The following is a 26,921-nucleotide window of genomic DNA, read 5'->3' on the forward strand; positions in this document are numbered from 1 at the left end:
CAATTTGAAGGAGAAATCCATCCTTCCTATCATCCCTTAATGGAAACTGCCTTGTAATTATTTGTTTTCAGAGCAGAAAACATCCTTAGGATATTATAAACTGCTACAAGAAGGTATATGATAGAAAGCCTGATCTAGGATTCTAGATTATGTGTAAGGAGATAAAGCTGTTAAACTGCTCATTCTGAAAACAGTGTAAATTCTTTCATAAAACTGCTAAGTGCTACTTTGCTTTGGGGCAATATATAGAGCAGACCTGTGCAACTACCAAAGCACAGCCCATCAGCCACATACCATGGCTTGCCACATGCTCCATAAGTGTATTTTTGCAGTTCTAGGCCGGCACTCAAAACAGCAGGGTTTGGATCCAGTTAATATTGTGGTGGGGTTCTCCTTTTTGTGAGGGGTATACAAAAGAAGGCACTGAGAATTTGCTTCTATACAAAACTTGTCATCAGTTGACAGTAGAAACATCATGTTCCAAAAACTGCAGCAGCTTAACATACTGCTTTATAGCAGATGCTTGATGTACATGGGGAGAAAAACACCATTTGTAGAAATGCAGAATTTCAATTGCAGAACAGCACTACCTACCTATACCATATCTACTGTATAATCTTGACTTATTAAGATTGTACCAGCAGCAAATGTTTAAATAAAGGCTCTTTAACATATACTGTTGCTTTAAGACTAGAAACCAGAAAAAGAGTGAGGAAGTGTGTGCTGTCTTGCTTCATGAGGCAGCATAAGAATAGGGGGCCAGCATAACTCATCTGTGTTTAGATTGTTGTGTGAGGACATCTCTCATCTCTGAAATAATAATCTTGTGGCCAATTTCCCTGTTGTCTAGTGATAAAAGGGAAGGGACAGCACTTTATGTGAACAAGCCTAATATTGCCACCATTTGTTTAATAGTGGCAGCCCCTTTTCCTTCCCATGTAATTTCCCATGTCCCACCCACCCTGGAGAGGACTTGATGATCAGCCCCAAAGAAAATAGTTATCCTGACCACTTAGTGAATTCTGAAAGAACAAAATGTGTGATAACATGCCTACTTGTAGAATAGCTTTTCCCAACATAGTGCCCTCCATTTCCCTGGACTGCAACTCCCATCATTGGTGATGCTGGCTGGGGCTGATAAGAAGGCTGGTGAAGGGTAAACTTTCTGTTTTGTTATTGACGTGCAGTCTACAGATAACAGAATAAATGAAATGTGAGGCACGCATACTTGCCTGTATAGGTTATTAAGGCAAATTTTCATGTTATGTACACTGCAGTGCACAATATGGGGATAACTACATCATGCTATGTAATCCTTTGCGGTCCATGTATGTATTCATCATGTGTTATAAAAATTATTTTATTTAAAATATGTATCTCTTCAGCCAAAAAGGGCGGCCAAAATGGCTTACAAATGTCAATCATAAGACAGTCCTTCCCTTCAGGCTTACAATCTAAACTGCATGACATTCAAGGGAAAGGGACTGAGGAGGAAAGAAAATAACACGGGCATTATTTCTGGTTGTGAATTGTCTGTTGCAATGATGTTGCAAAGGTTTTGAACCAGAACAAGCCAAAGGTTAGTGGAGGCACAGCCTGAAAGGTACTACCACCTTAGATGTGGTTTGTGGATTTGGGGAACAATAGCAACACTAGTGCATTTCTAGGCTTGGTATCCCAGGAAAGCTTTTCCATTTAGAAATCCAGTGTAATTTTCCTTGTAGAGGTGGGTAGGGATAAAGGAAAGTTGCTGTTCTTGACAGAATAATTTAGTATGTGGATAAGAAGCTTCTAGCATTGCCTCTATTCTGATTGGCAGCAATTCTTCCAGGTTGGGATAGGAGGTTTTCCAGGTTTTACTACCCAAGAGCCTTTTACCTAAATATGCAAAGGATTGATCCTAAGGTCTAATGCATGCAAAGCAGATGTTCTAGGTCAAACAAGCCTGATATGGAACCTTAAAACAACAATGTTGGGAAATATAAGAGAGATTATTTTCACTGCTTTGTGCAGAACTTGCCTTAATATGTCTTGCGGGTTGGGGGAGGGTTTAACAGGTTATTGCACATGTTCATGCAAAAGTAAGGAAATGAGAGGGATGGTGAAATTACTTCTAATTCCATAAAGTTAAAAAAAATTAAGTAATTTATCAAGAACAGTGGACAAGTTACTTATGTACAGCAGCTGCTGGCAGTATTTCATTTTCTGTATGCTACAGGCTATTCTCTATATTAATAGGGTTGGTGTATTTTTAAATTGACAGAGGCTCTGTGTAACAGGCCAAAGTCAGCAGACAAAGGCAGTGCTGAAAATGATGGTACAGAAGCTGTCCCTACAGCTTTGTCTGCTTGACATGCAGGGTGTTTTTAAGGAACAGAGCACAGCCTAATATACTTGAAATGACTGAAAATGCCTGCATTTGTATGCAAATCATCTTCCTGTCTTGGTAAGTATTTTCTAGTGCTTCTTTCTCTGATAAGAATTTCGCATAACTGGAAAACTTTTGAATGGCCAGATTATTCTAGACTAGCGTGTCTGTCTGTGTGAACGCACGCACTACACAAACGGATATGCGTGAGTTAAGAGTGAGAGAGAGAAAAAACTAAACAGTGGGGACTAAAAACCGTTGGATCGTAAGAAGCGCATCCTACGATATTGCAATGCAAAATCCCTTTGTATCTTAGGTGACGCTGCCTCTCAACTTGCTTCCACAAGTGGTGTCATCCATCTTTATTTCATACGGTTTGGGGGTTTTGGAGTCAACACATCAGGTCTACTCCACTCAAATATTACATTCATTGGGACTTTGTGACCCAAACATAGTGACGCCCATTGGGGCGATCCTACATACATAGCTCTGTGGTTTTTAAGGTTGAGCAGTGTATAAATTCTGCTAAAAAATAATAATTTGGCAGCACCACCTAACATACTACTTGGAAGTGACGCTGTGTGTTCATTTGGGGCTTAACGTCCAGGATATGTATGTCTGCAGCTCAAGCTGTAGCCTCTCCTCCTGCAGAGAACTGTCCCGCCTTTCTGTATCTTTATTTTTTAGGGCCCAAAATTAACCCCAGACTAATTTTATTTATTATGTTTATTTAAATTCTATACTGCCCTTTATCCGAGGATCACAGTGCGGTTTACAATATAAAAATACAAACATACATAATGTTGTTGTTTGGTCGTTTAGTCGTGTCCGACTCTTCGTGACCCCATGGACCAGAACACGCCAGGCACTTCTGTCTTCCACTGCCTCCCGCAGTTTGGTCAGACTCATGTTTGTGGCTTCGAGAACACTGTCCAACCATCTCGTCCTCTGTCGTCCCCTTCTCCTTGTGCCCTCCATCTTTCCCAACAGCAGGGTCTTTTCCAGGGAGTCTTCTCATGAGGTGGCCAAAGTAAAAATACAAACATACATAATAAATGAACATATATACAATACCCCCCAGCTACCCACAGTTTAAAAGGCCACAGGTTGTAGGTGCGAGGGGGGCCCTCTTCCCGGCCCTCGTTCTCCTTGCTGCGCGCTTCTGCCTGCTTCGTACACCATCTGTATTTATTCTCTGCTGGGAGAGGCGGAACCCGGACGTCTGAATACCATTTGCCTGGGGGAAGGAAAGCAATGACCGGACCGGAAGCGGAAGTGGGGGCGGAGAAGCGGGGTTTGGCCTGTCCGGGCGGTGGAAGCCGCGGTAGCTGTGGTACTGCTGGCGGACTTGGCGGGGCCCAATGGCCTCCGCGAGCATCGATATCGAGGACGCGACTCAGCATCTCCGAGACATCCTCAAGCTGGATCGGCCGAGCGGTGAGGCTCTCGGGCCGGGACCCTAAAAAGAAGGCGGGGGGTTTTCCTTGGAAGCAGCTCCTTTGGGAAGTGAGAGGCTCGTGCTCTCGGGCGGCGGTGCTCCCCTTTGCTCAGCCCATCCCGCGTGAGCGGGAAGCCGCCAACGGCGCTGGCAGGAGGGCGGGAGGCGACGGGCGGGAGAAGAGCCCAGGGGGTCGGGATCCTATATACACGCTTATTTGGGAGTAAACCCAACGGAGCATGATGGGATTTGTTGTCTGGTTGTGCCGGGTTACGGTAGGGGGTTGCAAACCTGCGTCTACTTCTTTGGAAGTGAGCCTCCTTGAGCACAGTGGAGACCTACTTCTGAGTAACCAGAACTCAAGGATGGGGCTTCCCGTTTGGGGCCAAAAAGTCCCATCTGACTAAAAAGGTCCTCTGCAACAGTGGCTCCTGCATCAGTACTTTCTGCTCTTTTTGGTGGAGTGTGGTGCTCAGCTTTCTTTCAAACGTGGCTGCCTCTTTCTACCCCACCCCCTTCATGTTCTGCTTCTGCCCCGCCCCCTTCTTTAATGGAGCAGGCACTTGGTTTGACTTTGACTGCTTGTTTTTTCAAAGGCCATTTCCCCCTGCAGCTTAAGCCTGCAGCCCAGAGTCTGGTGTCATATATCTGCAGATGCTTGTGAAGGCACTCTAGGCAAGGTGTGGTTGGCCAAGCTGCTCAAGCTGGCGCTGAGAATGAACAGCTAGTGATTCAGTACTGTTATTCTATGGCTCTTTAGCAAATACTGGATGACTTGACCTTTCCTTAATGTACGTTCTTTGGTTTCTTTATTTTTGTAGTCATATTCCAGTTGTAATTCTCTGTATTAATAGCTGCTTTTGCTACATTTCTCAAGCTGGAAGGAGGACTTAGCAATAGTGTTGTCAGATCTAAACCCTATTTTACCACTTGGTAAATGATGGCCTTATCTGACTTACCAAGTCATGAGTTAGCCACTCCTGCTGTAGATCATAACATTTTTGTATACTGAACATATATCTGGTGTGCCTGGTCTCCCACTTCTATGCCTTTCCCCCCACTACCCAGCTGCTTTCAGAATTTTTTTTGGAGGGGGCACAGTTAGTTGTGGTACTCCACAAGTTGTGTTTCTCAACAACTACATGAAGGTGCTGGGAAATATTATCAGAGCTTTAGAGTTGGATATAATTAACAAGAAGGTAACACCCAGGTTTCTAGTTCATTACGTAAGTGTCCAGCAATGGCTGTCTCAGATCTGAACAGTGTGAGGAGGCCACAGGCAAATGGATGACATAAACAAAACACTTGAGATTGAATCCAGACAAGGCAAAGATGAAGGTAGGGGTAAGACTGTGGCTTATGCCAGAGTCATACCTGAGCAGGTTCCTTACCTATCCAGAGGGAGGTCTGGGCAGTGCTCCAGGATGTATCCTGCACTGGACATGACAAGGCAGCCAAATCAAATAGTGCCCTTGCTGAGACGCTATCTCCCCACCGATAGGTAATCTGCCTGGTTAGTATCGTGGTAAGAATAATGTGGGGATGGAGTGATGGACAAAGTTGAGTGAGTAGCTTTCTAGTTTTGGAAATTTCATAAATTTAGAAATATCTGCAGTGCAGAGTATGGAAGAGGTTTGTCTTTAAAGGGATAGTTTGGAATGCACCTGTTGCTTTAGTAAAGTGTCTAATTAGCATGCTGTGCTGTACTTTATTTGAGGAGGAAATCACAACATTTCTGCCTTGGAAACTGCATTAGCCTCATAAGTCATGAACAAGAACATTGGTATATGGGGGCAATGTTGTCTTTCTCCATTGGTGTAAAAACAACTGAATGGCTAGTATGAATATGATATACCTATCTGCACATATTATAATACTAATGCAGTATACTTAGGTACAGGATGCATCCTAGATTTTTATCTGAACTTCTCCTGTGCCAGCCAGATCCCTCCCTTTTTGTCTTTTGTGAGATACTGTTTCCATGGTGCTTGCAGCAGTAACCATTTCATGTGAGCAGCGTACTGTGCCTGTTGACATTTCCTGCCATAACCTCACCCAGCTCTGTTGGGCTAGATGGTGGCGTTTAGTTCCTACTGTGCTGCGTGTATATCCAGCTTTTGAGCAATGGCCCTGCTGTAAAGTATTCACCAATCTCTTAATTATTTGTAGGAAGGACTTACTATATTCAGATCACTGACATATCCCAGGGCAGAGTGTGGATTGATAGCAGAATTACTGGGGGTGGAGGGCAATGATATGGATATTAACTCAATTTGCAGTAGGCAATTTATTTATTCTAGTGGAAAATAGGAAATGCCTTTGCTACTATTACTTTCCTTTCCTTGAACTTGCTCTGGATTTTGATTCCTCCAGTAGGCGTTATCTTTGTTATTCAACTGTCCCTGTAACCACAAGAAACCATGTGAAACTAAGTGAAATGAAAGCGAAAGTTGATTCTTAGTATTCTGTGTGATTCACTGATCAGCATAGGAATATATAGACATCGTTCACTGCTGTTCACTGCTTTATACCAAGCCAGAGCATTGATCCATCTCACTCAGTTTTGAGTCTACCCAAATTGGCAGCTGCTTTCCAGTCAGACTTCAGGCAGGATCCTCAATTGAGAATCTTTCCCAGCCCTACCTGAAGATGCAAGGAATTGAACCTGGGACCATTTGCATGTGAAGCATATGCTGTGCCCCTGAGCTTATGACCATAGGCATGCACATTTTCATACAAGGCTGGGACCCCATTTTCACAGAGGGTCCTGTGTTCTGGTTGGGTGGAACTTACATCGTATGTGAGGCAGGCAGCTCACAACAGCCAGCTCTGCCTTTCCTCAACATGCCTTCTGTGTCTCCTCAGGCAATCAGATTATGGCTTGGCAAGGGTGGGGGAACCTAGCCTGAGGAGGGCAGACAGGGAACTTTCCCCCTGTGGTCCATTCACTGTCTGTACAGAACTAACCATTGTGTGCTCTGCCTACATGCCACCCACCCCCCTTTCCTCTTCTCACGGTGTTACTTTATGGCATTGAGCCGTGCTGCACTGTAGTATGAAACTAGCATTAGTCATCAGTTAAGGGGACTGGGTAGGAATTTTACCCAGGATCATCAGCTGACTTCTCTGGCCCTGGGTTTTTGGATTCTCCGCAACAATCCCCTGGCTCAAGATGGCTGAAGCTATTGATTTTGACCTTCTAACATCTACCCAGCAGGATTGCTGAACCCCAACTTCTGACAGCACATGAAACAGTAGGAATAGGTTCTGTCCCATATGTCCTTTCTTGCTACTGGTAAACCTGCCTAGAAAAGTTGTTTTTTGTCTTTTCTCTAATTCCGTGGCCTGTTTGTTTCTAACTCCCTTCCCAGGTCTATTCTAGCCTTCAGGAACAAACAGAAGTCAGCGTCTGGAATGGCAGTTATCCAGAGATTTTTAAGTGTTCTGGCAAAATCATATAGCCCCAACAAGAGTTTGGGGAATACCTTTCCCCACACAATCCTTCCCAGTTGAAGCCTAGTCATCAAGTGGTGTTACTGGCTCCATGCTTTACAGCTCATCAGGATAGGCACAGCTAGAAGGCAAGCCTTCTCAGTTATGACTTTCAAACTTGGAAACCAAAAAGAGAAGCAGGCCACATTTTTCATTTTCCCTGCCCACCCTTCCATTCTCCTCTATTCTCATAGTATGGAGGCTTCTCACTGAACTGAAGTGGTTAGAGGAACTACCTCTCCATTGAGCTTTCATAGCGATTCTAAAACTTTCTTTTTTAATCTAGCCTTTGGCTGAAATAGTCTTTGTGTGTAGTTATGTCATCATCCATCATGCTTTTATTGATTAATAATAATAAGAATAATTAATAAGAATTAATAATTCTATACCACCCTTCATCCAAGGATCACAGGATGGTTTACAATATAAAATCACAAAAATACGTAGTATACTAACAGTACCAAAAAACAAATAAACTCCAACACACAGTTTAAAAAGCAATAGTTTGTTTAATTAGCCAAAGGCCTGGGAGAAGAGGGATATATTTTTGCCTGGTGCCTAAAGATATGTAACACAGGCTCTGGGCAAGTCTTCCTGGAGAGAGCATTCCACCAACAGAGAGCCACTGCAGAAAAATCCCGTTCCTGTGTTGCCACAGTCTGGACCATGGGTAGGCAAACTAAGGCCCGGGGGCTGGATCCGTCCCAATCGCCTTCTAAATCTGGCCCCGTGGATGGTCAGGGAATCAGTGTGTTTTTACATGAGTGGAATGTGTGCTTTTATTTAAAATGCATCTCTGGGTTATTTGTGGGGCCTGCCTGGTGTTTTGACTTGAGTAGAATGTGTGCTTTTATTTAAAATGCATCTCTGGGTTATTTGTGGGGCATAGGAATTTGTTCATTTAAAAAAAAAAATAGTCTGGCCTCCCACAAGGTCTGAGGGACAGTGCACTGCCCCCCTACTGAAAAAGTTTGCTGACCCCTGCTCTGGACCTTTCACGAAAGAGGCACACAAAGAAAGGCCTCAGATAATGATTGCAGATGAGGATTGTCGGCTCATATGGGGAGAGGCAGTCCATGAGGTATTGCAGTCCTAAGCTGTTTAAGGCTTTATAGGCCAAAACCAGCACTTTAATTGGGCCCAGAAACTAATCGGCAGCCAGTGCAGTCAGGCCAGGATTGGCATTATATCCTCAAGCCGTCTTTCCTTGAGCAAAACACTTACCTTTTAATTGTAGAGGAGGACCACTGATTCAGGTTTTCTGTCCTTGGACAGAATGTTTTTCATATCTTCTCTAGAACATTACTATCTTGATGGGCTCCTTGTTTCCTGTTTCAGTAGAAAGAGAGAGAGTTTGGCATTTCTTTTGAATGAAACCACTCTCCCATGTTATGTTCTTTTCATATGGGACAGGGGACCATCAAAGGGAGACTGTATGGTTCAGAAACTTTCATGACCCTTTAAATGGCTGCATAAATGTGAACATTGGCTCTGTTCCCCCCCCCTCCCCCCATTCAGGTTCAGTCAACGAAAACCAGAGATCATCCACTTCATACAATGGAGACCTGAATGGCTTGCTGGTGCCAGATCCCATAGCATCTGGAGATGGCACTTCCTTGACGAAGCCAGTACCCCAAGCAGTTCCTCTGGGAGCACTTCAGGAGAAGCAAGTCATGTAGGTATCTTGGTGGGAGAAAGTGGAGAGCTTGTCATGGGTCTGCTGAAAAATCTCAGCTCGGTAATTGCTCCTACAAAGACTGGGCTTCCAGCTTTCTTGATTACTGCTTTAAAGTTGTGTAACATTGTTTGTAGCTTCTGTTCCAGAGAGACTCAAATTTAAGATAGTGTGTTGTCTCCACAGTTGAGGGACTACATTCATACACAGCTTAATGGGGATACATTTTGTACAGTAATGGAGGCTTCATTGACAGTGACTGGGGTTGAGGTTTGCAACTTGTGGTTTGCATTGTTTGCTGTCTTGTGTTGCTTCCAGTAGAACGCTCATTTGTCCATGAAAGACCATTTGCAGCAGGAAAGACAAGTGGTAAAATTGCTACTTCATAGTAACAGGCATGTTTGTTTAATTGGGGGCCTTCAGTAGTCATATCCCTAACTTTTCTCCATAACAAAAGCTGTTTGTCCTTGAGGTCTTTTGTTTTGACTACTTCTTCTCCTTTTCTTTTAGCTGCCTCTCTGGAGATGATAGCTCTACCTGTATGGTGATAACTGCTAAAGATGTTGAGATAGTAGCCAGCAGCGACTCTAGCATCACCAGTAAAGCTAGAGGGAGCAACAAGGTAAAAGCGGAAAGATTCATCTGGACAATGTACAAAACCAGTTGGGGCACCGCTTGCCATCTTTTCAAGCGTGTAAAGCAGGGATGGGGAACCTGAGATCTTCCAGATGTCATGGGACTACAACTCTCACCATCTCTTACCATTGGCTATGCTGAATGGGGCTGATAGGAGATGGAGTTCAACATCTGGAGACCTGGTTCCTCAGCCCTGATTTAAGGAGTCAGTGCCTGGATTGCTGGTGAATGAGGCTGAAGAGCGTAATAAGTTGGAGGGGTGGATTGAGTACTGTGGTGCTTCTCTTAGACTTTTTTTTAAAGCAGGCATTCATGCCTCAGTCTTGGAATAGCCTGTTTTCTGTGCATATTAGCATTCCCTCTAATGTTCAGTGGTGATAGGCCTAAGTGCCATGGGAAGCTTTTGTTCACAAGAAAATGGTTGTGTGAGGTTGGGGATTGAGGCACTAGCTTCAAACTGCTGTCTTGGGCTGGTTCAGATGTAGCCTTTAACCACTTGATGATATATGAAAAAGTCCTTAAGAATTCCCATGTCCCTGAGTTCCTTTCCAGTCACCTTCCTTTCATGTGCCACGATTCCCTCCCTGCCTTCTGGTTTATGACACACTGTAGCTTGCAATTTCATCCCAAACAGTTTCTGCAAACCAGAGAGGGCAGTGGGAATCATGGTACCTGGGAAGAAGGATTACGGTATAAGAGCCCAAAGGTCCCTAAAGACTCGTTCACATAGTTCCACACAGAGCACATACTTTCCATGCAGAAGGTCTCCAGTTCAGCCCCCAGCATCTCTTGAAGCAGGGAACAGGATTGGTGACTCCTGAATTAGGTGTTGGCTGTTTCCTCTCTCCTCAGCATATATAGATGATATTACAGTTTTATGTTCAGCGATGGATGCCTTGTCCCTATTTTGGCAAATGTTGAATTTAATTCCACACTTCAGCTGGTCTTTGTTTTCCTTTTTGCCCTCCAGGTAAAAATCCAGCCAGTGGCCAGGTATGACTGGGAGCAGAAATATTACTATGGTAACCTGATTGCTGTGTCAAATGCCTACCTGGCATATGCCATTAGAGGTGAGGCATCTCTCCATCAACTTGGTTCTTTTGGCTAGGCTAGGTTTCTTGCAGTGGCCTTGTGTTGGGCTGAGGTCCTCTTTCTTTCCCCACAGCTGTAGAGAGTGCACTGGCATTGCCTCAGCCATCTTAACTGTCATTTTCTTGTTGCTGTTCTTTGACAGGTGCCAGCAATGGCTCTGCAATGGTTCGGGTCCTGAGCGTTAGCACGGCAGAGCGAACCCTGCTGAAGGGCTTCACAGGTGGAGTGGCAGACCTGGCTTTTGCTCACCTCAACTCCAACCAACTCGCTTGCCTGGATGAAGCTGGCAACCTTTTTGTCTGGCGCCTGACCATGGAGAATGGAAAAATCCAGTATCTTATCTCTCAGTACTGTTCTTTGTAGGAAATAGCTGCAGTGTTGTTAGATACTGAGGCAACTTTGTAACTACAAGATAGGAAGTGGGCACTGTTTATTTCTGTATCTTAGGCAGGGAACCTGTGAGCTTCCAGATATTGTCATTCTTAGCCACTGACCATGGTGCCTGGGGCTGATAGGTGTTGACAACTGAGAAAATCTGGAAGGCCAACGTTTCCCCATCCCTGCCTTAAAGAGATGTACTAGTATTTATGTACTAGTATTTATTTCTGCCAGCCAGCATCCAAGCATTATACATATTTTCTTCTTGCAAGTTATCCACTCAGGAAACAAGACTCTGACTCCTTGTATTGTGACTCAAAGGTCTCCTTCGCCAGTAACAATTGTGGCTTAATAAACTATGGCTCATTAAGATGAGAATAGACATCAAGCTCTCACACGCGTATGTCACATGTGTTTTATTGTATTTTTAACATTTTGTTGGAAGCCACCCAGAGTGGCTGGGGAAACCCAGCCAGATGAGCGGGGTATAAATAATAAATAATTACTGTTATTATTATTGTTGTGCTTAAACCACAGTTACCCAATATATCCAAACCAGGAAGCTGTAGTTTAATCCTAGTTTACTACCTAGCACAGGGCGGCCCAACTTGTCATACCAAGTGGGCCGCAAAGTACTTCAAAACGGATCCTGCGGGCCACACACTGCATTGTTGCATAGTGGGTGGAGTGAGACCAAAATCTGATTCTCCCCATCCCCACTCAGCCCACACACTGCCTTCCCAAAGCCGACTATGCAAGGCTCTGTGTTTGTTTCTACTACATCTGGGATAAATCACAAAGCAGTTGATACTACAAAGGAAAGTGATTTGTAGCTGTTCCTTAACTTGGTGATCAGGGAGGAGATCCTGGTAAACATCAAGCGACCTGATGGGACTCCTCTGAACAGCTCCCGGAGGATCATATGGTGTCCCTTCATCCCAGATGAGAATGAGGAGAGCTGTGAGGAAGGCAGTCAGACCCTGGCACTCTTACATGAGGATAGGGTAAGTTTTGATTTCTTTCGTAAGGCGGTTGTTCGTATTGAGGTACTAATAAGTTGTATATAAGGAATTAGAAAGATGTGCCCCACGGTTAGGTCAATTTTCCAGGTTCTTATACATCCATGCACAAAGCACCTCACAGCATGTAAACCGGTACAAGTTTTATCAAGTCAGCCTCTGCTTTTATTTTTGCAAGTCTGGCAAGTGTGGTTGTGTTGTGCTATTTTTGGGTGTGGTACTTGTGAGGAATAAACACAGGAGATGGTGCAGAGTGCATGGGAGGATAGTGTATGCAGAGCGAAGTGGTAACTGGAATGGCAGGTGACTTTATGTTCACTCCTGGCAGAGCTTCAGTATGCAGTTTGTGTACTTCCTTCTTCTCTTCGTTTTGCAGGCAGAGGTTTGGGACCTTGATATAATCCGAGCCAATCATAATTCATGGCCAGTGGAAGTGACCAGCATCAAAGAGGGCTTTATTGTGGTAAAAGGTCACAGCACGGTAAGAGTTCTGCTGCTGTCATTGGTGTCTGTCTCCCGTTACAGAGCTGAGCCATCTGTTACGTATGTTTAATTCCTTAATCCAACAGTTTTCAATATTCTTAAGAGGCCTGTGGCTTCATCCACTTGGTTTATGGGATCAATGGCAAAAGGGTCTGAGTGTGTGAGCTATTAGACCAGAAGCAGAGGACCTTTGGCTCTGCAGATTTTGCTGAACTACTACTCCTATCATCCCTTATTAGACTGTTGCTGAGATCCTGCTTTTCCCATATGGCAAAGAACAGGCCTTTATGACTCGACAAGTAAAGATGGCATCTTTTTCACCTTTCCATTGTGTGGTTTTGTGACAGTATTTCCCTCCGCCTCAAAGCACTCTTGTTAAGATTATGGGTGGAAAACTTCCAGCCTCTTCTTAAGGGGGCTCTTTGTATGGCACAGCTTTATGTCTTGGTTTAGCAGCACTGGGGACAAAAGAAGCCTCTTTAAAATGGGAAGTGAGGTGAGAGGGCACAGCGTGATGTTTGAAAGCATGACTGGGTAAGAGTCCTGCTGTGAATGGAAAGGTGCTTGACACTTCACTGATCCAAAGATGCATGAGGTAGTGGGAGAAGTTAAAATAGTCAGAGCCAGAGGGAGTCAGTGCATTGATGGCAGCTGAGCCCAAGATGGTGATGGAGGCTGTCACCTGGAGAATACAGAATGAAAAAGTACCGTAACATATATCCCCCCAAATGTCTTAATTTTTTTATCAACTTAACATACTGAACACCTGGGAAATCGAAAGTACTTTGGCTCAAATTGGCAATATGTGCTGCTGCTGATATAAAAGTTGATAATCACTCACTGTATAAAAAGAAAGAAGGAAAGAAACATCAGGTTATTAATGTGATTCACATGTATATCACAACCATGTTGGGTTTTTTCACATGTAACACTAACTCATAACTTTGCTTTGTTGAACAAACCAGGATGACAGATGAGCAAAGTGACCACGGCTTATTTCACCTTACATTGGTTGTATTTTCTAAACACTTGTGCATCTGTAGCTGGGTCATGGTCTGGGGTGGGTTACCAAAACAAACCAGGATTAAGTTCAGGTGTAATAAGAAGCCATGGTTATTGCAAGCCACGATTCATAAGCCAGTTTTAAACCATGATTACATACAGTATTCTGGTTTCTTGGCCACAAACAAACCACAGTTGACCAGGTTGGGTTCAGGCATACAAGCAAGCACATTTAAGCTAAATAAACCACAGCTTATCATTGGGTGCAAACCAGGTCATTGCTTTGTATTTCATTAAAGTTGTTTTGCTGAGTGAAAGCTGATTTTTTCCCCTTTTCCTATCTAGCGTCTGAGTGAGGGAGCCCTTTCCCCAGATGGAACTGTTTTGGCCACCGCAAGCCATGATGGCTTTGTCAAATTCTGGCAGATTTACATAGAAGGGCAGGATGAACCAAGGTAACTTCAGAAGCTCAGTGTCTCTTGATTTCGTGTGCCTCAAACCTACTTACATGCCCAGTCCCTTGCTCCAAACATAGTCTGAATTTGGCATGACTTTGTTGTTCTACAACAATATTCCTGGTGCTCTCCAGATATTTTGGGTTACAACTCACACCATCCTCTTTCCCATGCTGATTGGAGCTAATGAAATTGTGGTCCAAAGCATCTGACCTCCAAGCTTTATTAAAGTTCTTGTGCTCTATTGTCTGACCGTCCACTTGTAAACAATGTTTGGATTCTTGAGAGCAAGTTGCTGCCTAAAGGAGCCATTTCACACCTGCAGTTATGAAGGAGCAGGCTCTCAGTCATCATTTCTTTGACTTCCTACCTAGGTGCCTGCATGAATGGAAGCCTCATGATGGTAGACCTCTCTCCTGCTTGCTGTTCTGTGACAACCATAAAAAGCAAGATCCAGAGTAAGACATGATTCTGTTTTTATTTGCTAAGGGTGTCCCATTTCTGGTGGGAAGCAGGACAGTATGGAAAAATAAATATATTTGCTCTGTATTTACCCCATGAAGGTTCATTGCTATAATAAAGTAACAGGACCCTACAGATCAGTCATTTACAACTTTCTAGTCTAGTTCCTCTGTTCCTCTATTCCTCCAGGTGTAAGTGCTGGCAAGGAGGAGCCTTTATGTCTGTAATTTTAACTTAAAGATTATTTCTGAAGCATTGTGGGATGCAACATAGGCATGCCTTGTAGTTTTCCCCTCATTACTTGAACACTTGTGGCTGGAGTGTCTATGAGCCTGACGTAAACTGGGAACCTAGTCTCTGGCTTCAAATTTGGCGTCAGTTCTGGCTGCCTGTTGATCCATAAGCTTTATTAAGGTTCCTGAGTTCTGTACTCTTTTTAAGATAGTGTAAATTATAGGGAACAAGTTACTGGAAAATGAACTCCCCCTGTTTGCAATAAGAGTAGAGTGTGGCATAATATGACCTAGCACTGCTGCTGTACCAGGAAATGTTGATATACTTACCTACCTGCCCCTCATTCCCAAGTACAGCATGGAATGAGGAGCAGATGTTGAGTGGCAGTTCCACCCATGTGCCCCACAGAAAGAACAGCCCCTCTTTCCTCTTCCTTCCCCCTCCTTGCAAGAAATTAACAGACGGGAGCAGACCCACAGGAGAATGGGCTAAGGCTCCCAGCAGCTGATGGTATGCTGATTACCTATGCACACATGAGTACAATTCACATGTCCTGTAGATCCAATCTCTGTACCACAATCTTGTAATGCTTTGGTTTGAGCAAAGAGAATCAGCCAGTTAAGAGAGTCTGGTATCTAGTTGTTTTTGAGGAGAGGCATCAACTTGTATGAGAGAAAATCTGCCAGTTAAGAATTTTCAGAGGCTTGCTGTTCAGGCTTTCACCCCTCTACACAATTGGAGAAGGAAAGTAGGGGTGTGCTCATTGGCCCCACCACCTCCATTATGTTCCTGAGGGCTCATAGCTATCTTGACTTCTATGGGTTTTGGCTGAGGTCTTGCAGTGGGGAGCCTTTTCTACTTCTATAGGCGCCCCACATGAGAGTTCTGTATGGCGCAGGAAGCCTACACAGATAGAGGAGAAGTTGAGCCTGAATGTGTGGAGGACTTGGAGAGATGGCCTCTTGGGAACGTGACAGAGCACAGCCAACATCTCCCCACATCCCGACTCCCCACTCACGTAGCTGGAATAGTGTGAAGGCAAACAAATTAATAAAGCTATGGAGCAAGCAAAATGGCCGTTTCTAGTCATCACTCGTTCCTTCTCATCCATCCTTTCATTTCTGCAGAGTTCCCTTCTGGAGGTTTCTCATCACAGGAGCAGAACAGAATCGAGAGCTGAAGATGTGGTGCACTGTATCATGGACCTGCCTACAGACTGTCCGGTAAGTATTGCTCTAGTCATCAGTTGTGCATGGTAGGAGCCCGTAATGAATGTGTGTGTGTGGAATGATAAGCGAGAAGGGCAACTAACAGTCTTTGTCCCCCTGCCAATGATTTAGCTCTGTGTTAGAGCATCTGTATTGCATGCAGAAGTTCCGAGATTCCATCCCTGGTGTTTCTAGGTAGGATTGGGGAATACTTCTGGTTGAAATTGTGGAGAATTGGAGTAGACCATGCTGAACTAGATGGACCAATGGTCTGATTCTGTATAAGGCAGCTCTCTATGTACCTAAAAAGGCAGGCTTCAGCAATGCACACAACACGTCACTAAAGAGAAAGATTATTAGTAGACATCTGAGGGAAACTGCTTTCACTGTGTCATTTTCAGATTTTCTCCGGATATATTCAGCTCCATGAGTGTCCTTCCTAGTTTGAAGGCCTGCCTGGATCTCTCAGCTGAATACCTGATTTTGAGTGATGTGCAGAGAAAGGTAGGCAAGTTCTGTTGCGAGGTTGGGTGCAAGAGGAAAAGGCATCTGCAATACTGCTAGGCTAGGGAGTGTGGGGCCTGTTGTTAACATATAAAAGAGATGGTTGGGGCTAGCAGCAGCTGCTTGATTAAGCAAAGCATTCGGTTCCTTTTAGTGGGTGTAAACTTTTAAAAGTTCTCATTTTCAGAAAAGATCTGTGAATCCAGAATTAGTTCAGTACTGCTGACCAACTTTCATGCTGGGTTTGGGGAGAGGCAGTGTGTTGGCTTCTCCCATTGTCCGTAGCCTGTTCCTTGGCCCAAGGTGCAGGTGCACTTGTGTCCTTCCTGGTACAAGAGCCCCTTATTGCTTACGTTACTACAGGGTATCTACCTGATTCTTTCCTCTTAGGTCTTGTATGTGATGGAACTTGTGCAGAACCAGGAGGAGGGCAAAGCTTATTTCAGCTCCATCTCAGAGTTTCTGCTGACCCATCCAGTCCTGAGTTTTGGCATCCAGGTGGTCAGCCGCTGCCGGCTGAGACACACAGAGGTCCTGCCAGCGGAAGAGGAGACCGATGGCCTTAGTGCAGGTGAGTGATAAAAGATGTGTCTCATCAAAAGTGAGGAAGAGAAAGATGACTGTCTCTCTGGTAGCTAGCCTGATTCTCCAAATGCTAGGCAAGCTTTGCTTCTCTAGTCACATAAAACCATGGTTTGCAAAGTTTAACTGGTTTGTCATGGTGTCCAAACCTGTAAACCATGATTGGTCATTGGCCCACAAACTATAATGTGAAACCCATAGATTGAAGCTGACTTGAAACCTGCCATTTGGACTGAAGTCTGAATTGTTGGTTTGGGAGTCTGCCATGCCTGATTGGATGGAAACAGAAGTACTTGAGTGGCTCTTAGTTTGGGTTCCCGGTGGTCACCCAGCTAACAATTTGCCTACTGCTTTGGTCTCAGCTGTTAATGTGATTGCCAGTATATCAACAGTGTAAGACAAAGGTGCCAAAACAGAAGCAAACAACAGATGATGCTAGATTCAGGTAGGTAGCCATGTTGGTCTGGTGCAGTCGAAATATATTTAAAAAATTGTCCAGTAGCACCTTGGAGACCAACTAAGTTAGTTCTTGGTATAAGCTTTCGTGTGCATGCACACTTCTTCAGATACACTGAAACAGAAGTCACCAGACCTTTATATACAGTGGGAGGGTGGGGTGGGGATTTTCTCAGAAGGGTAGTAGGAGATGGGTGATTGACTCAGTGGGTATGGTAAGCCTGTTAATGACTGTTAATGACTGTCAGTTTTTTGCAATAGGCCAAAGCAGAGCATTTAAGGGACAGCATCCCAGGGATTCCACGGGAAGTAGGCAAGAAAACAAACAGTATAAATGATGGTTTCATTATATCTTTGGAGCACACCATGGTTTGTTTTTAAACTGCTGTTAGCACAAACCATGGTTTTGTGCGATACTGGAATTCTGTCATAGTCTTTCTTCTCAAGTGTTGAGTGTTAGAATGGCCCCTTGGCTCCTTCTGCCTGAGAGCAGGTAAGGCTTGTACTTTTGTCCCAGAGCAGCCATCCTGAGCACTTTCTTACGCTGTGAGCAGCCTTATCCTACTTTACTCAGAAGGTGAGCAAGGAGACTTTACCTGCTAAACATGGAAGGAAACATGTTTTTTTTAAAAAATATTTTGAAATGTTTCTGTTTTTACTGATTATTTTAATATGTTTTGTAAACCACTTAGAAGTTTTATTACAACCAAGCAGTATATATATTTTGTTATAAAGAAAAATAAAATTTCATCCATTTTTTTCTTCTTCCTAGAAGGTACTCAAGGTACTGGAGCGGTGGAATCAGCAGCGGGGGTGCTTATCAAACTCTTTTGTGTCCACACCAAGTGAGTATTTTGTAGGACAGCTGTTCTCCAGGCCTGCCTTTTAAGTTTTTAACAAGACTTTACAGGCTCAGTTTTTGCCAGCCCACAAGATGGGATGGTACCATAGGTAACTAACTGCCTCTTAACTGCCCTGGAGTGACCTTTCATGCTTTTCCTCCAAACAGAGATAACTTTTGCTTGCTGCTCCCAAAACAGCAGTCCTGGGCTTTGTGACCAAAGGGTTACATCATAATGCAAGTGGTTCTCACCAAAATAATTCCATTTATGTACCAAATAAACCCTCATTCTGCACTTGGAATGCAATGCAAATATTAGGTGCAGATAATGCAAACATTTTGTTGTTGGGATTATGAACATCTCTTTAATAGGGGATGTTGTGGATTGCAGGATCATAAGGCATGCGTGTGCAGGGGAGCAGTGGGGACCCAGTTGCACCTGTGCTTGAAGCTTTAGCAAACAAGCTACAAGTGTCAGATGCAAATGAGAAGTGGCAGTGGAGTACATTGTTTTAATGGAATCTCTGTCTGCTGCTCGTTTTCTTTTGCACAAAGCAACGTTGCTTGTTTAGCATGGTGTTTGCCTATCGAGGCCGAGTTTGTAAACCAAAACAATCTATCTGGATGTTGCAGGGCCCTTCAGGATGTGCAGATCAGATTCCAGCCTCTCCATAGTCCAGACACAGCTGCTCCAATTCCTCCCCATGGCTCCCATGAAGATTTTGGTGAGTCCTCTGTTCTAAAAAGTGTTTGTGTTTCCTTGTTAATTTGTCTAGCCCATCTGATATCAAGGTACCCTAATTTGAAAGTTTGCTATCTCTCAGAGCTGACAATGGAAATTCTTGCTAGTGCTCGAGAATTCTGGATGCCAAGTCTGTTGTAGTTGCTGAGTTATTTTTGGACTGTGGGCAATCCTTTTGTCAATTGTGGTACTTCATTTCAGGAAAGGGACCTTAATTCAGTGGTAGAGTACATCAGAAGATGTATTGGCTTGTTGATTACATTTATTTATATCTAAGTTTAGTCCTTGGCGTTTTCAGTTGCTGCCAGGCAGAGTAGACCATGCTGGGCTATATGAACAAAGAGTCTGATCTGGTATAAGGCACCTTTGTATAGCCTAGGTTTCTCTGCCTCTGGACAAAATCTTGCCTGGCCCTGACTTTTGCTGCCGAGTCTCTGGGAATAGCTAGGGACCTTGGTTTGTCTTGCAGTCTGTACCCCCGCCCCTCCCCAACCTGTGTGTGTTAATATTAATTTAACTGAGTGGCTGGAGGCTGTGTGGTTTTAAATGTCTGTTTTCTTTCTCTGTACAAGTTGCTTTTAAACTGTCTGGTGTGTTTTGAAGCATTCCCAGATCACCTTGCTGACCTGGGCGCAGAAGGGCTTGGATCAGAGAAGGGATCCGTACATGGCTCACAGCCTGACTTGCGCCGCATTTCAGAGCTATCTGTTCCCGTGGATTTCCTCTCCCCTTCCAATGACACAAAACCCAAGCTCATGACTCCAGATGCATTCATGACTCCCAGTACATCTCTGCAGCAGGTAACCTCCTTAGAGTGTGTTTCAGATGGGAGCAAATTCCTTTGCTGCCTTCAATTTGGACATTTTAACGTAAAAGACTTGGGATTCCTTATAGCGAGAGTGGAGAACCTGTGGCTTGGAATGTTGGGACTTCTAGACTACTGGCTCTACTGGCCGGGGCTGATGAGAGTTGTCATCCAAAATATCTAGAGAGCACCATGTTGGGGAAATCTGGATTAGATAGTGCTCAGGACAACAAAGAACAGAGAAGCAATTTCCTTTGTTCCTTGTATATATTTTTAAGCCAGCAGTTACTCAAATCTGTTCTAAGCACTAATTGGAATTAACTATTTGACCCAATTTGTACTCCTTTGTATGCCACTTAATTGTGCAATTATGCACTTAATTGTAAGTAAAACCTCTGAGCTGTTTAAAAGAATATAAAATATATGTTAAAAATGTCAGTAAAAGTCAAAGTTAAAAACAAGCTTTAAGAAAATCAGAATTGTAAGCAGAAGTAAGGAGAAAGTGTGGTGCTTATAATGGCAAAATAGAAATAGTTTTCAGGTTGTGCAGAGTTAATTATATATAGTGTACAAGAGGAGTGTTTACTAGCAGGCAATACTGTGTATGTATTCAATTAAAATGCTTGCTGGCAGAGTTTTCTAACACCATTGAATTTTCTGTGCCAGGTCACGGTGTCACCTGGAAGCAGCATTAGTTCCCTCACAGCTGTCACAACCATGAGCACTTCTTCCGTCAGTGACCCCTCCATTCCCAGGTAAGCCCTAGGCAAGGACTCCTTCCCAGTGCTACCCACTGAGTACTTTCAAGGGCAAGGAGACTCCCTTCAGAATCAGGCATGAAAAAGGAATGGTTCACATGGATATCTTGGGGAGCTTTTTTAAAGGCAGAGCTTCTGTCATCTTCAGAGTTGCAGCTGTCAAATGCGCTATTCCTATTCCCAAGGAGAGGCATCCCCTTTGTTCTTCAGCTCAATTCCCCAGAACATTTCCTGAGATTTGTAGGTTTTGCTTCATATAATTGGAATAAATAGCAGAGGCTGGTAATGAAGTGACCTGGTAGGCAGATAGTGGAGGATCCTAGACTTGCAGGACAGGGGAGGAACCCCTGTTCCTTGGAATATAGCTGTAGGATATAGAAGAGCACAGAGGCCAGTTCAGCATTGTTTACCAGGCAAGAACCACGAGGGGCCATTAGGCTTCAGATTTCTCATGTACTAACAGATAGTGAGACAAGTAAGACTGCAGTCACTGCTCTCCCACTAGCTTCTCACCACAGCTCTGAATTACTTGAGGGAATGGATGGCCACCTCTTGTAGGTCCCCTTCTAGCTTTTTAGCATTCATTGTTTCAGCTTCTCCCATACAGTGTCCCCCAAGGAAGTCTTCTTTTAGAGAGCATTGCTTGGATGACAGTCCCATAGGACAGTAAAGTCAATAGCACAGTTCCTTAAGCATGCTGTGGTCAGAACCCTTCTCCCTGGGCTGATTTTTAATTGGGGTTTGCAAGACCACTCTCTTTTGTAACCTCTACGGACAAATTTGCCTTTTGCCTGCTGCAGGCCAGCTGAAGAAGTGTCTCTGAGCCCAAAGATGCAGCTTGATAGTAGCCTTACCCTAAGCGGCAGCAGTGGAAGTCTGCAGACAAGCCCTCGAAGTCATTCAGTCCTCCTCCCTGGCCTTCCTGACAAACTGACCCCAAAGGCCCCCATCCCGGTAAGGTGGATTCTCTATGAGCCTGCAAAGATTTACCTTTCTCCCTGACTGTGTCATCGTCTACACTGTGTGCATGTAGTATGGGTGCCCAAAGCCACTGGAGCACAGGGGGTGGGGAACCAGTCCCCCTCCCTAGATGTTACTGACTACAACTCCCATCAACCTTAACCATTGGCCATGCTGGCTAGGGCTGATGGAAGTTGGAGTCCAACCAACATCTGGAGGCCCAAAGGTTCCTCACGCCTGCACTAAAGTGCACTGGTCTCGGGTATACTGTCTGATTTCTGCCATACTGAGTTCAATGCATGTGTTCTTCCCCATAAATAGGAAGAGGGGGTGCCCCAACGTGGTCATTACGTGTAGAAAAATATATTTGCTTATGTTAGCTGTCCCAAGACATATAGTTGTATCAAGCTGTGTGTTAAAGATATATAGGTATTCCCCATGACCTCTTTTCAGTCCTGAGTTTCCTGTGCCACCTAGAATCATAGAATTGTGGCTTATCTCATGTTGTGAGGATAAAAATGGGGTAATCATATATGCTGCCCTAATCTCTATAAGGGAAAGGCCTACTAAAAACAAAGTAATAAAATGATCAGTAAATATTGCAAAACTTTTAATCTGTTTCCTCACTATGTACAAATCATCATCATGTTTTTGATTTGCTGTGTTAATTGTACACTGCTTTGGGGGCATCTTCCAAAAAGCAGTCTATATATACTTAAAATGTAAGAAAGAAAAAATGGGATTAGGAAGGAAGGTTGTCAAGACAATTGGGCATCTAAGTAAACTTCCTAGGTAGTGTGGAGAATGGAAGGGAAAAGGTTAACTTTTTTCCTTCTCTGGTCAAGGTTTCCCCAGGGAATGCCCCTCTTGCGCTAGAGCGGCAGGAAGTGGAGCCTCTGGTGGTGCCCCAGTCTTCGCCTACTCGTGAGCGCTCCCCAGACGTCATTTCCTCTGCCTCTACCGCCATGTCTCAGGACATCCCAGAAATTGCCTCTGAGACCCTGCAGCGCAGCTTTGGAGGCGGCCCCCCTGGGCTCCCCACAGAGATCCTGGATTCCAACCATCATGCGGACAGTATGGCTTCCGCAGCATCAGCCTTGCACTTGCTCTCCCCGCGGAATCGTCACGGCTCGGAGCACAGCCATCACTCCTTGGACATGGCCCCCAATGAAGTGGACATGCGGACTGCGCCTTCGCTGCTGGAGGCAGCCTTACCTCAGGAAAACATGGCTTCTGACGCTGGCGTGAGCCAACCATGGCCAGCTGCCCCTGACATCACCAGGGAGACCAGGAACAGCATGGCAGACAGGTACCTGCTATCTCCTTCCTTTCTTTTGGGGAAGCACCAATCTTGGCCCTCCAGATGTTTTTGGAGTCCTCTTTCCATCAGCCACAGCCAGCACAGCCAATGGCTTTGGATGTTGGGAGTTGTAGTCCAGCAAGATGATGTCCAGGGTCACAAGTTCCCTGATATGGGCCATCACATGTTGTCTTGAACTCCCATCTCCTTTCTACACAGGAAGATCAGCAGCTGCCTTATCCCAGGTCAGCTTATTTGTCCATCTGGCCCATTGAGTAAGCAGTGGTGGAATTTCAGGGATAGAGGGGCCTATGCCAGCCCTGTCACATGATTCTTTTAAAATGGAGATGCCAGGAATTGAACCTGGGGGTTTCTGCATGCAAAGCCTGTGCTCTGCCATTGCCCCTCCACCTATTGCAGTCATGTCTAGTGTTGCATAGCGTTTATTAGATTGTTGAGCTAAGGTTTTAGAGACTCAGGTTCAAATCCCCTCTTGGCCACGAGGCTCACTGGGTGGCCTTGTTATCTCTAAGCTTAACCTAATTCAGAAGGTTGTTGTAGGGCTAAAATGGAGGAGGAGAAGAGTGAGGTGCCTTGCCTTGGAGGCTATAAATAAAATAAGAGATAATAAGTCTTCATTGACACAATTGCTGCCTAACCCCAGCTCTACAGTTTGACCCTTTCTTTTAATGGCTATGTTTGGTTTGAGCCCACAGACCAGCCTGAAAGAAAATCATACTTGCTCTGGGTGTTTCGCACAGAAATGAAAGCTTCAGCACTTACTTTGTACCTGAGTGCTCAGCTCCCATCCTTTGCATGGATGAGATCTGAGTACTTGCCAGAGTACCCCGCCATACCAACTGTCTCGAGCCCTGAAGCCATCAGTAGGGGTGCTACTAGTGGTCCTGCCTGTGAGTGCTGCTCATTATGCAGGGGCCTGGAAGAGGGCCTTATATGTGGTGGCACCCTCGTTATGGAACATCCTCCACTCATAAGCATGGATTGCCACCACGTTAATGGGTTTTACCAGACCCGTTTGCTTATTATAAAAGTCTTTGGAGCCGACTCTGTTTTCTCCAATTCGGCCCTCTTTCTTGTTCCATTGTTGAGTGGCATGAAAACTGCTAAGAATTATTTTGTATACTTTGAATGGTATGATACTTAGTTTGTTTTGAGTTCTAGCCAATGTTAGTTCTGCTCAGAGTAGATGGACATAACTAACATAGGCCCGTGGATTTCAGTGGGTCTCCTCTGAGTACTTATACAACCCTTTCTTACTATAGCTGTATATTTCTATGGAAGCTCACTTTGAAGTCTGTGTAACATAAAGGGGCATATAAGAAAGTTAAATAAATAAAATGAGGCAGAATAAATTCAGTGTGATGGAATTGTTTCCTCCTCTTCCCCGGTCTCTCCTGCCCTTAGCCCCAGGAATGAAGTGGAAGAAAAACACAAGAGCTCCTACCACAGGCACAGCTACCACCTCCTGCAGCATGACAGCCAGGATGCCAGCGCTGAACAAAGGTATTGGCAGGTGCCAATCCCCCTCTCTTTCCCCTTTGCAGTTTTCTGATGGGCTCAGCGGACGTTTCTGGGCACTGTGAATCAGTTGAATTTTCACCTCATTTTGCTCACTGAGGACACATGCTGCCCTCTGACCTTCTGCATGCAACAACTGGCTGCTTATTGTTGGAAAAATGCCCGCCCGGGAAGGGTACCAGCATCCCAGGCACTCCGGGGCCTTTCTCCGGAGGTCACTCTCTGCCTGGAATCCACCTTCAGTCCAGAGAGACCGATGATAAGCGACCCCTCCCTCCTGAGAGGAGCACGCTAGCAATCTTCTGGCATCTCATCACAGAAGAAAGAGAGGAGTCCATAGTCTACTGCTACTTTATTAAGACTGTACAAATCATATCTGCTCACCTGAGCAGTACAACAGAAGAGTCTACGACTCGACTCTGCTTCTACACAGAAGCGAAAGGAAAAACAATTAGTAACTCCACCCGGTTACACTGAGAACTGGCTAGGAATTTGGATGTAGCATATGCCCTACTGGCACGTGCAATACCTCAGGCTCCTTCTGCCTGTGACACTAGTGCCACAGGCTGGCTAATCATGATGGTACAAAGCTGGGTCCCTTAGATAAGAGTGGAGCTATCTTTGTTAAATTTTGAAACTAGAAGCAGCTTTCTTGTAGAAGATTGTGGCAGCGTCAATTGGCGCATTACCCCAGTTCCACTTAGGTGGTTTCTGCCCCTTTTCTGTTGCTGACCACAGGGTCTGTCTTAAGACTGCTGTGTTGGGGCAAGTACTCATCAGGACTGGCTTCCCTCTGCAGTGACCATGATGATGAAGTTGCAAGCTTGGCTTCTACGTCTGGTGGATTTAGTGCCAAAGCAGCTGCACAGCGCCTGCCTGTGAAGGACTGGAAAGCCAAAGTGTCGCCTCGAGCATCCCCAAAGCTAAAGAGGAAGGGGAAGAAAGATGATGGGTGAGCATATGCTGCTTGGAAGGTTGGGAATGGTGGCAAAGTGGAGCCTCCTTATAAGGCTGGAAACGGTGGTAGGGTTTGTATCAATTGACCAAGCCTCTGTGAACCTGTGAAGCCTTAGGCTCTAGCTTTCCCCTTTTCTGCTCCTCCTCAGCCAGGAGGAGGAATAAATCAGGATTCTGTGCTTCTTCCCCAATTACTGGCTTGTCATTACGTACAAACCAGGAATCAGGATTTTTTAAAAAAACCTAGTTCTCAAAACAAGCCAGCTTCATAACTGTGATGTGAGGGTGATCTGGCTGCGACATCATAACCCACGGATGGCTTGAAGGTGGCTTGTTTTGAAGCTGATTGGAATTTATTTTAAACCATGATCCCTGTTTTGCACGTATCTACGAGCCCGAAACTGGCAAAATTAGAAATGAATCCTGCGTTTGTTCCTCCTCTTGGTCATTAGGGAAGAAGAGATGAGCAGAAGTGTAGAAAATTTATTCTTAAGCCTTCATTCAGCTCTGTACTTTTCAATTGGTGTGTGTGTGTGTGTGTGTGTGTGTGTGTGTGTGTGTGTGTGTGTGTAGAGGTAACCACCCTGTAGCAGAGCCATTTCCAAGTCAGAAAAGACACGCTTTATTTTTTTGAAGCAGTCAGGACATTTGTAGCAGGCCACATTTCTGGTATAATCCCCCTGGTTATGCATGCAGTGCTTGTGATGTGCAATTCACGCAGTCGTCACATTAACATCTTCCCTTCATTTCCAGGGATGTGCAACAGTCCCCAAGAGCCTTTGATCAGCAGGTGAGTATTTTTCTTTTAGAAATTCCATATACAGCAAAGCTTTCAGTTCTTCCTTCCCAAAAGGTGGGGTGGGGAACTTTTTCTTGTGTCAGGGATCAAAAATAGGACTCTTCTCTCTCTCCCTCCTCAACCCTCTTCCTCCTAGTCTAGCAGGCTGCAGGGAGAGGGAAAAGTCACTTTTGCCAGAGATTCCAACTCACTGCTTGCGCTGAGCTTCCCTTCCTTCTATAGCTCTGTTCATTTCGGCTCTCCTCTCTCTCTCTCTCTCTCTCTCTCTCTCTCTCTCTCTCTCTCTCTCTCTCTCTGTCTGCTCCCCTCACTCCCCACGTGAAATCAGGACAAGGCATACCAGTGCCACATTCCTTCTGTGGGGGATGCCCTGCATCTCTTCCTCCTTTGACTTAGGGTTCAAAGACTCAGTTTTTAAAAGGTGGAGAAGTGGGTAAATGGACACCCCCATGTCTTATGCCCCTTTTTAACATTATTATGTTCTGGTCTGACGCCTTTTGCTAAGACTCTGGCCACTGCTTGTTTTTTATATAGTTCACCCATCGCCAACCTAGTGCCATCCAGATGTTTTGGGGTACCCAAATCAATTACAGCTGTTATGATTGTCCTCATCCATCGTCTAAATTTGTTTTGGGAATCCAAAAATGAAGGATTATGTTGAGATCTGTTCATGGCAATCAAAAGCTATGTTTGCCTTAGGAGAAATATTGACACAGAATTCAATTGCTCTTCTGCG

At 44.7% G+C, this 26,921-nt stretch overlaps 1 protein-coding gene across 2 annotated transcripts in view; it reads left to right on the forward strand.

Annotated features, from left to right (window-relative positions):
• The first annotated feature begins 3,626 nt into the window (after nucleotides 1–3,626).
• The window catches only part of EDC4 (enhancer of mRNA decapping 4), a 31,578-nt gene continuing 8,283 nt past the window's right edge, over nucleotides 3,627–26,921 (forward strand). Inside the window, exons 1-21 of one of the 2 annotated variants that reach the window (XM_083753090.1) lie at nucleotides 3,627–3,805; nucleotides 8,817–8,973; nucleotides 9,484–9,595; nucleotides 10,580–10,679; nucleotides 10,844–11,033; nucleotides 11,936–12,083; nucleotides 12,475–12,579; nucleotides 13,929–14,038; nucleotides 14,413–14,496; nucleotides 15,862–15,957; nucleotides 16,344–16,446; nucleotides 16,837–17,017; nucleotides 18,257–18,329; nucleotides 18,959–19,050; nucleotides 19,671–19,867; nucleotides 20,539–20,627; nucleotides 21,431–21,584; nucleotides 22,436–22,899; nucleotides 24,316–24,414; nucleotides 25,229–25,381; nucleotides 26,140–26,176. In XM_083753090.1, coding sequence (XP_083609216.1) covers nucleotides 3,730–3,805; nucleotides 8,817–8,973; nucleotides 9,484–9,595; nucleotides 10,580–10,679; nucleotides 10,844–11,033; nucleotides 11,936–12,083; nucleotides 12,475–12,579; nucleotides 13,929–14,038; nucleotides 14,413–14,496; nucleotides 15,862–15,957; nucleotides 16,344–16,446; nucleotides 16,837–17,017; nucleotides 18,257–18,329; nucleotides 18,959–19,050; nucleotides 19,671–19,867; nucleotides 20,539–20,627; nucleotides 21,431–21,584; nucleotides 22,436–22,899; nucleotides 24,316–24,414; nucleotides 25,229–25,381; nucleotides 26,140–26,176 — 2,820 coding nt within the window. In that variant the 5' untranslated portion in view covers nucleotides 3,627–3,729. The remainder of the gene's footprint in view (nucleotides 3,806–8,816; nucleotides 8,974–9,483; nucleotides 9,596–10,579; nucleotides 10,680–10,843; nucleotides 11,034–11,935; nucleotides 12,084–12,474; nucleotides 12,580–13,928; nucleotides 14,039–14,412; nucleotides 14,497–15,861; nucleotides 15,958–16,343; nucleotides 16,447–16,836; nucleotides 17,018–18,256; nucleotides 18,330–18,958; nucleotides 19,051–19,670; nucleotides 19,868–20,538; nucleotides 20,628–21,430; nucleotides 21,585–22,435; nucleotides 22,900–24,315; nucleotides 24,415–25,228; nucleotides 25,382–26,139; nucleotides 26,177–26,921) is intronic. The other variant, XM_083753091.1, reaches the window with a different exon arrangement.

Source organism: Podarcis gaigeae, assembly GCF_964106915.1.
Source record: "Podarcis gaigeae genome assembly, chromosome: 8".
NCBI classification, from domain to species: domain Eukaryota; kingdom Metazoa; phylum Chordata; class Lepidosauria; order Squamata; family Lacertidae; genus Podarcis; species Podarcis gaigeae.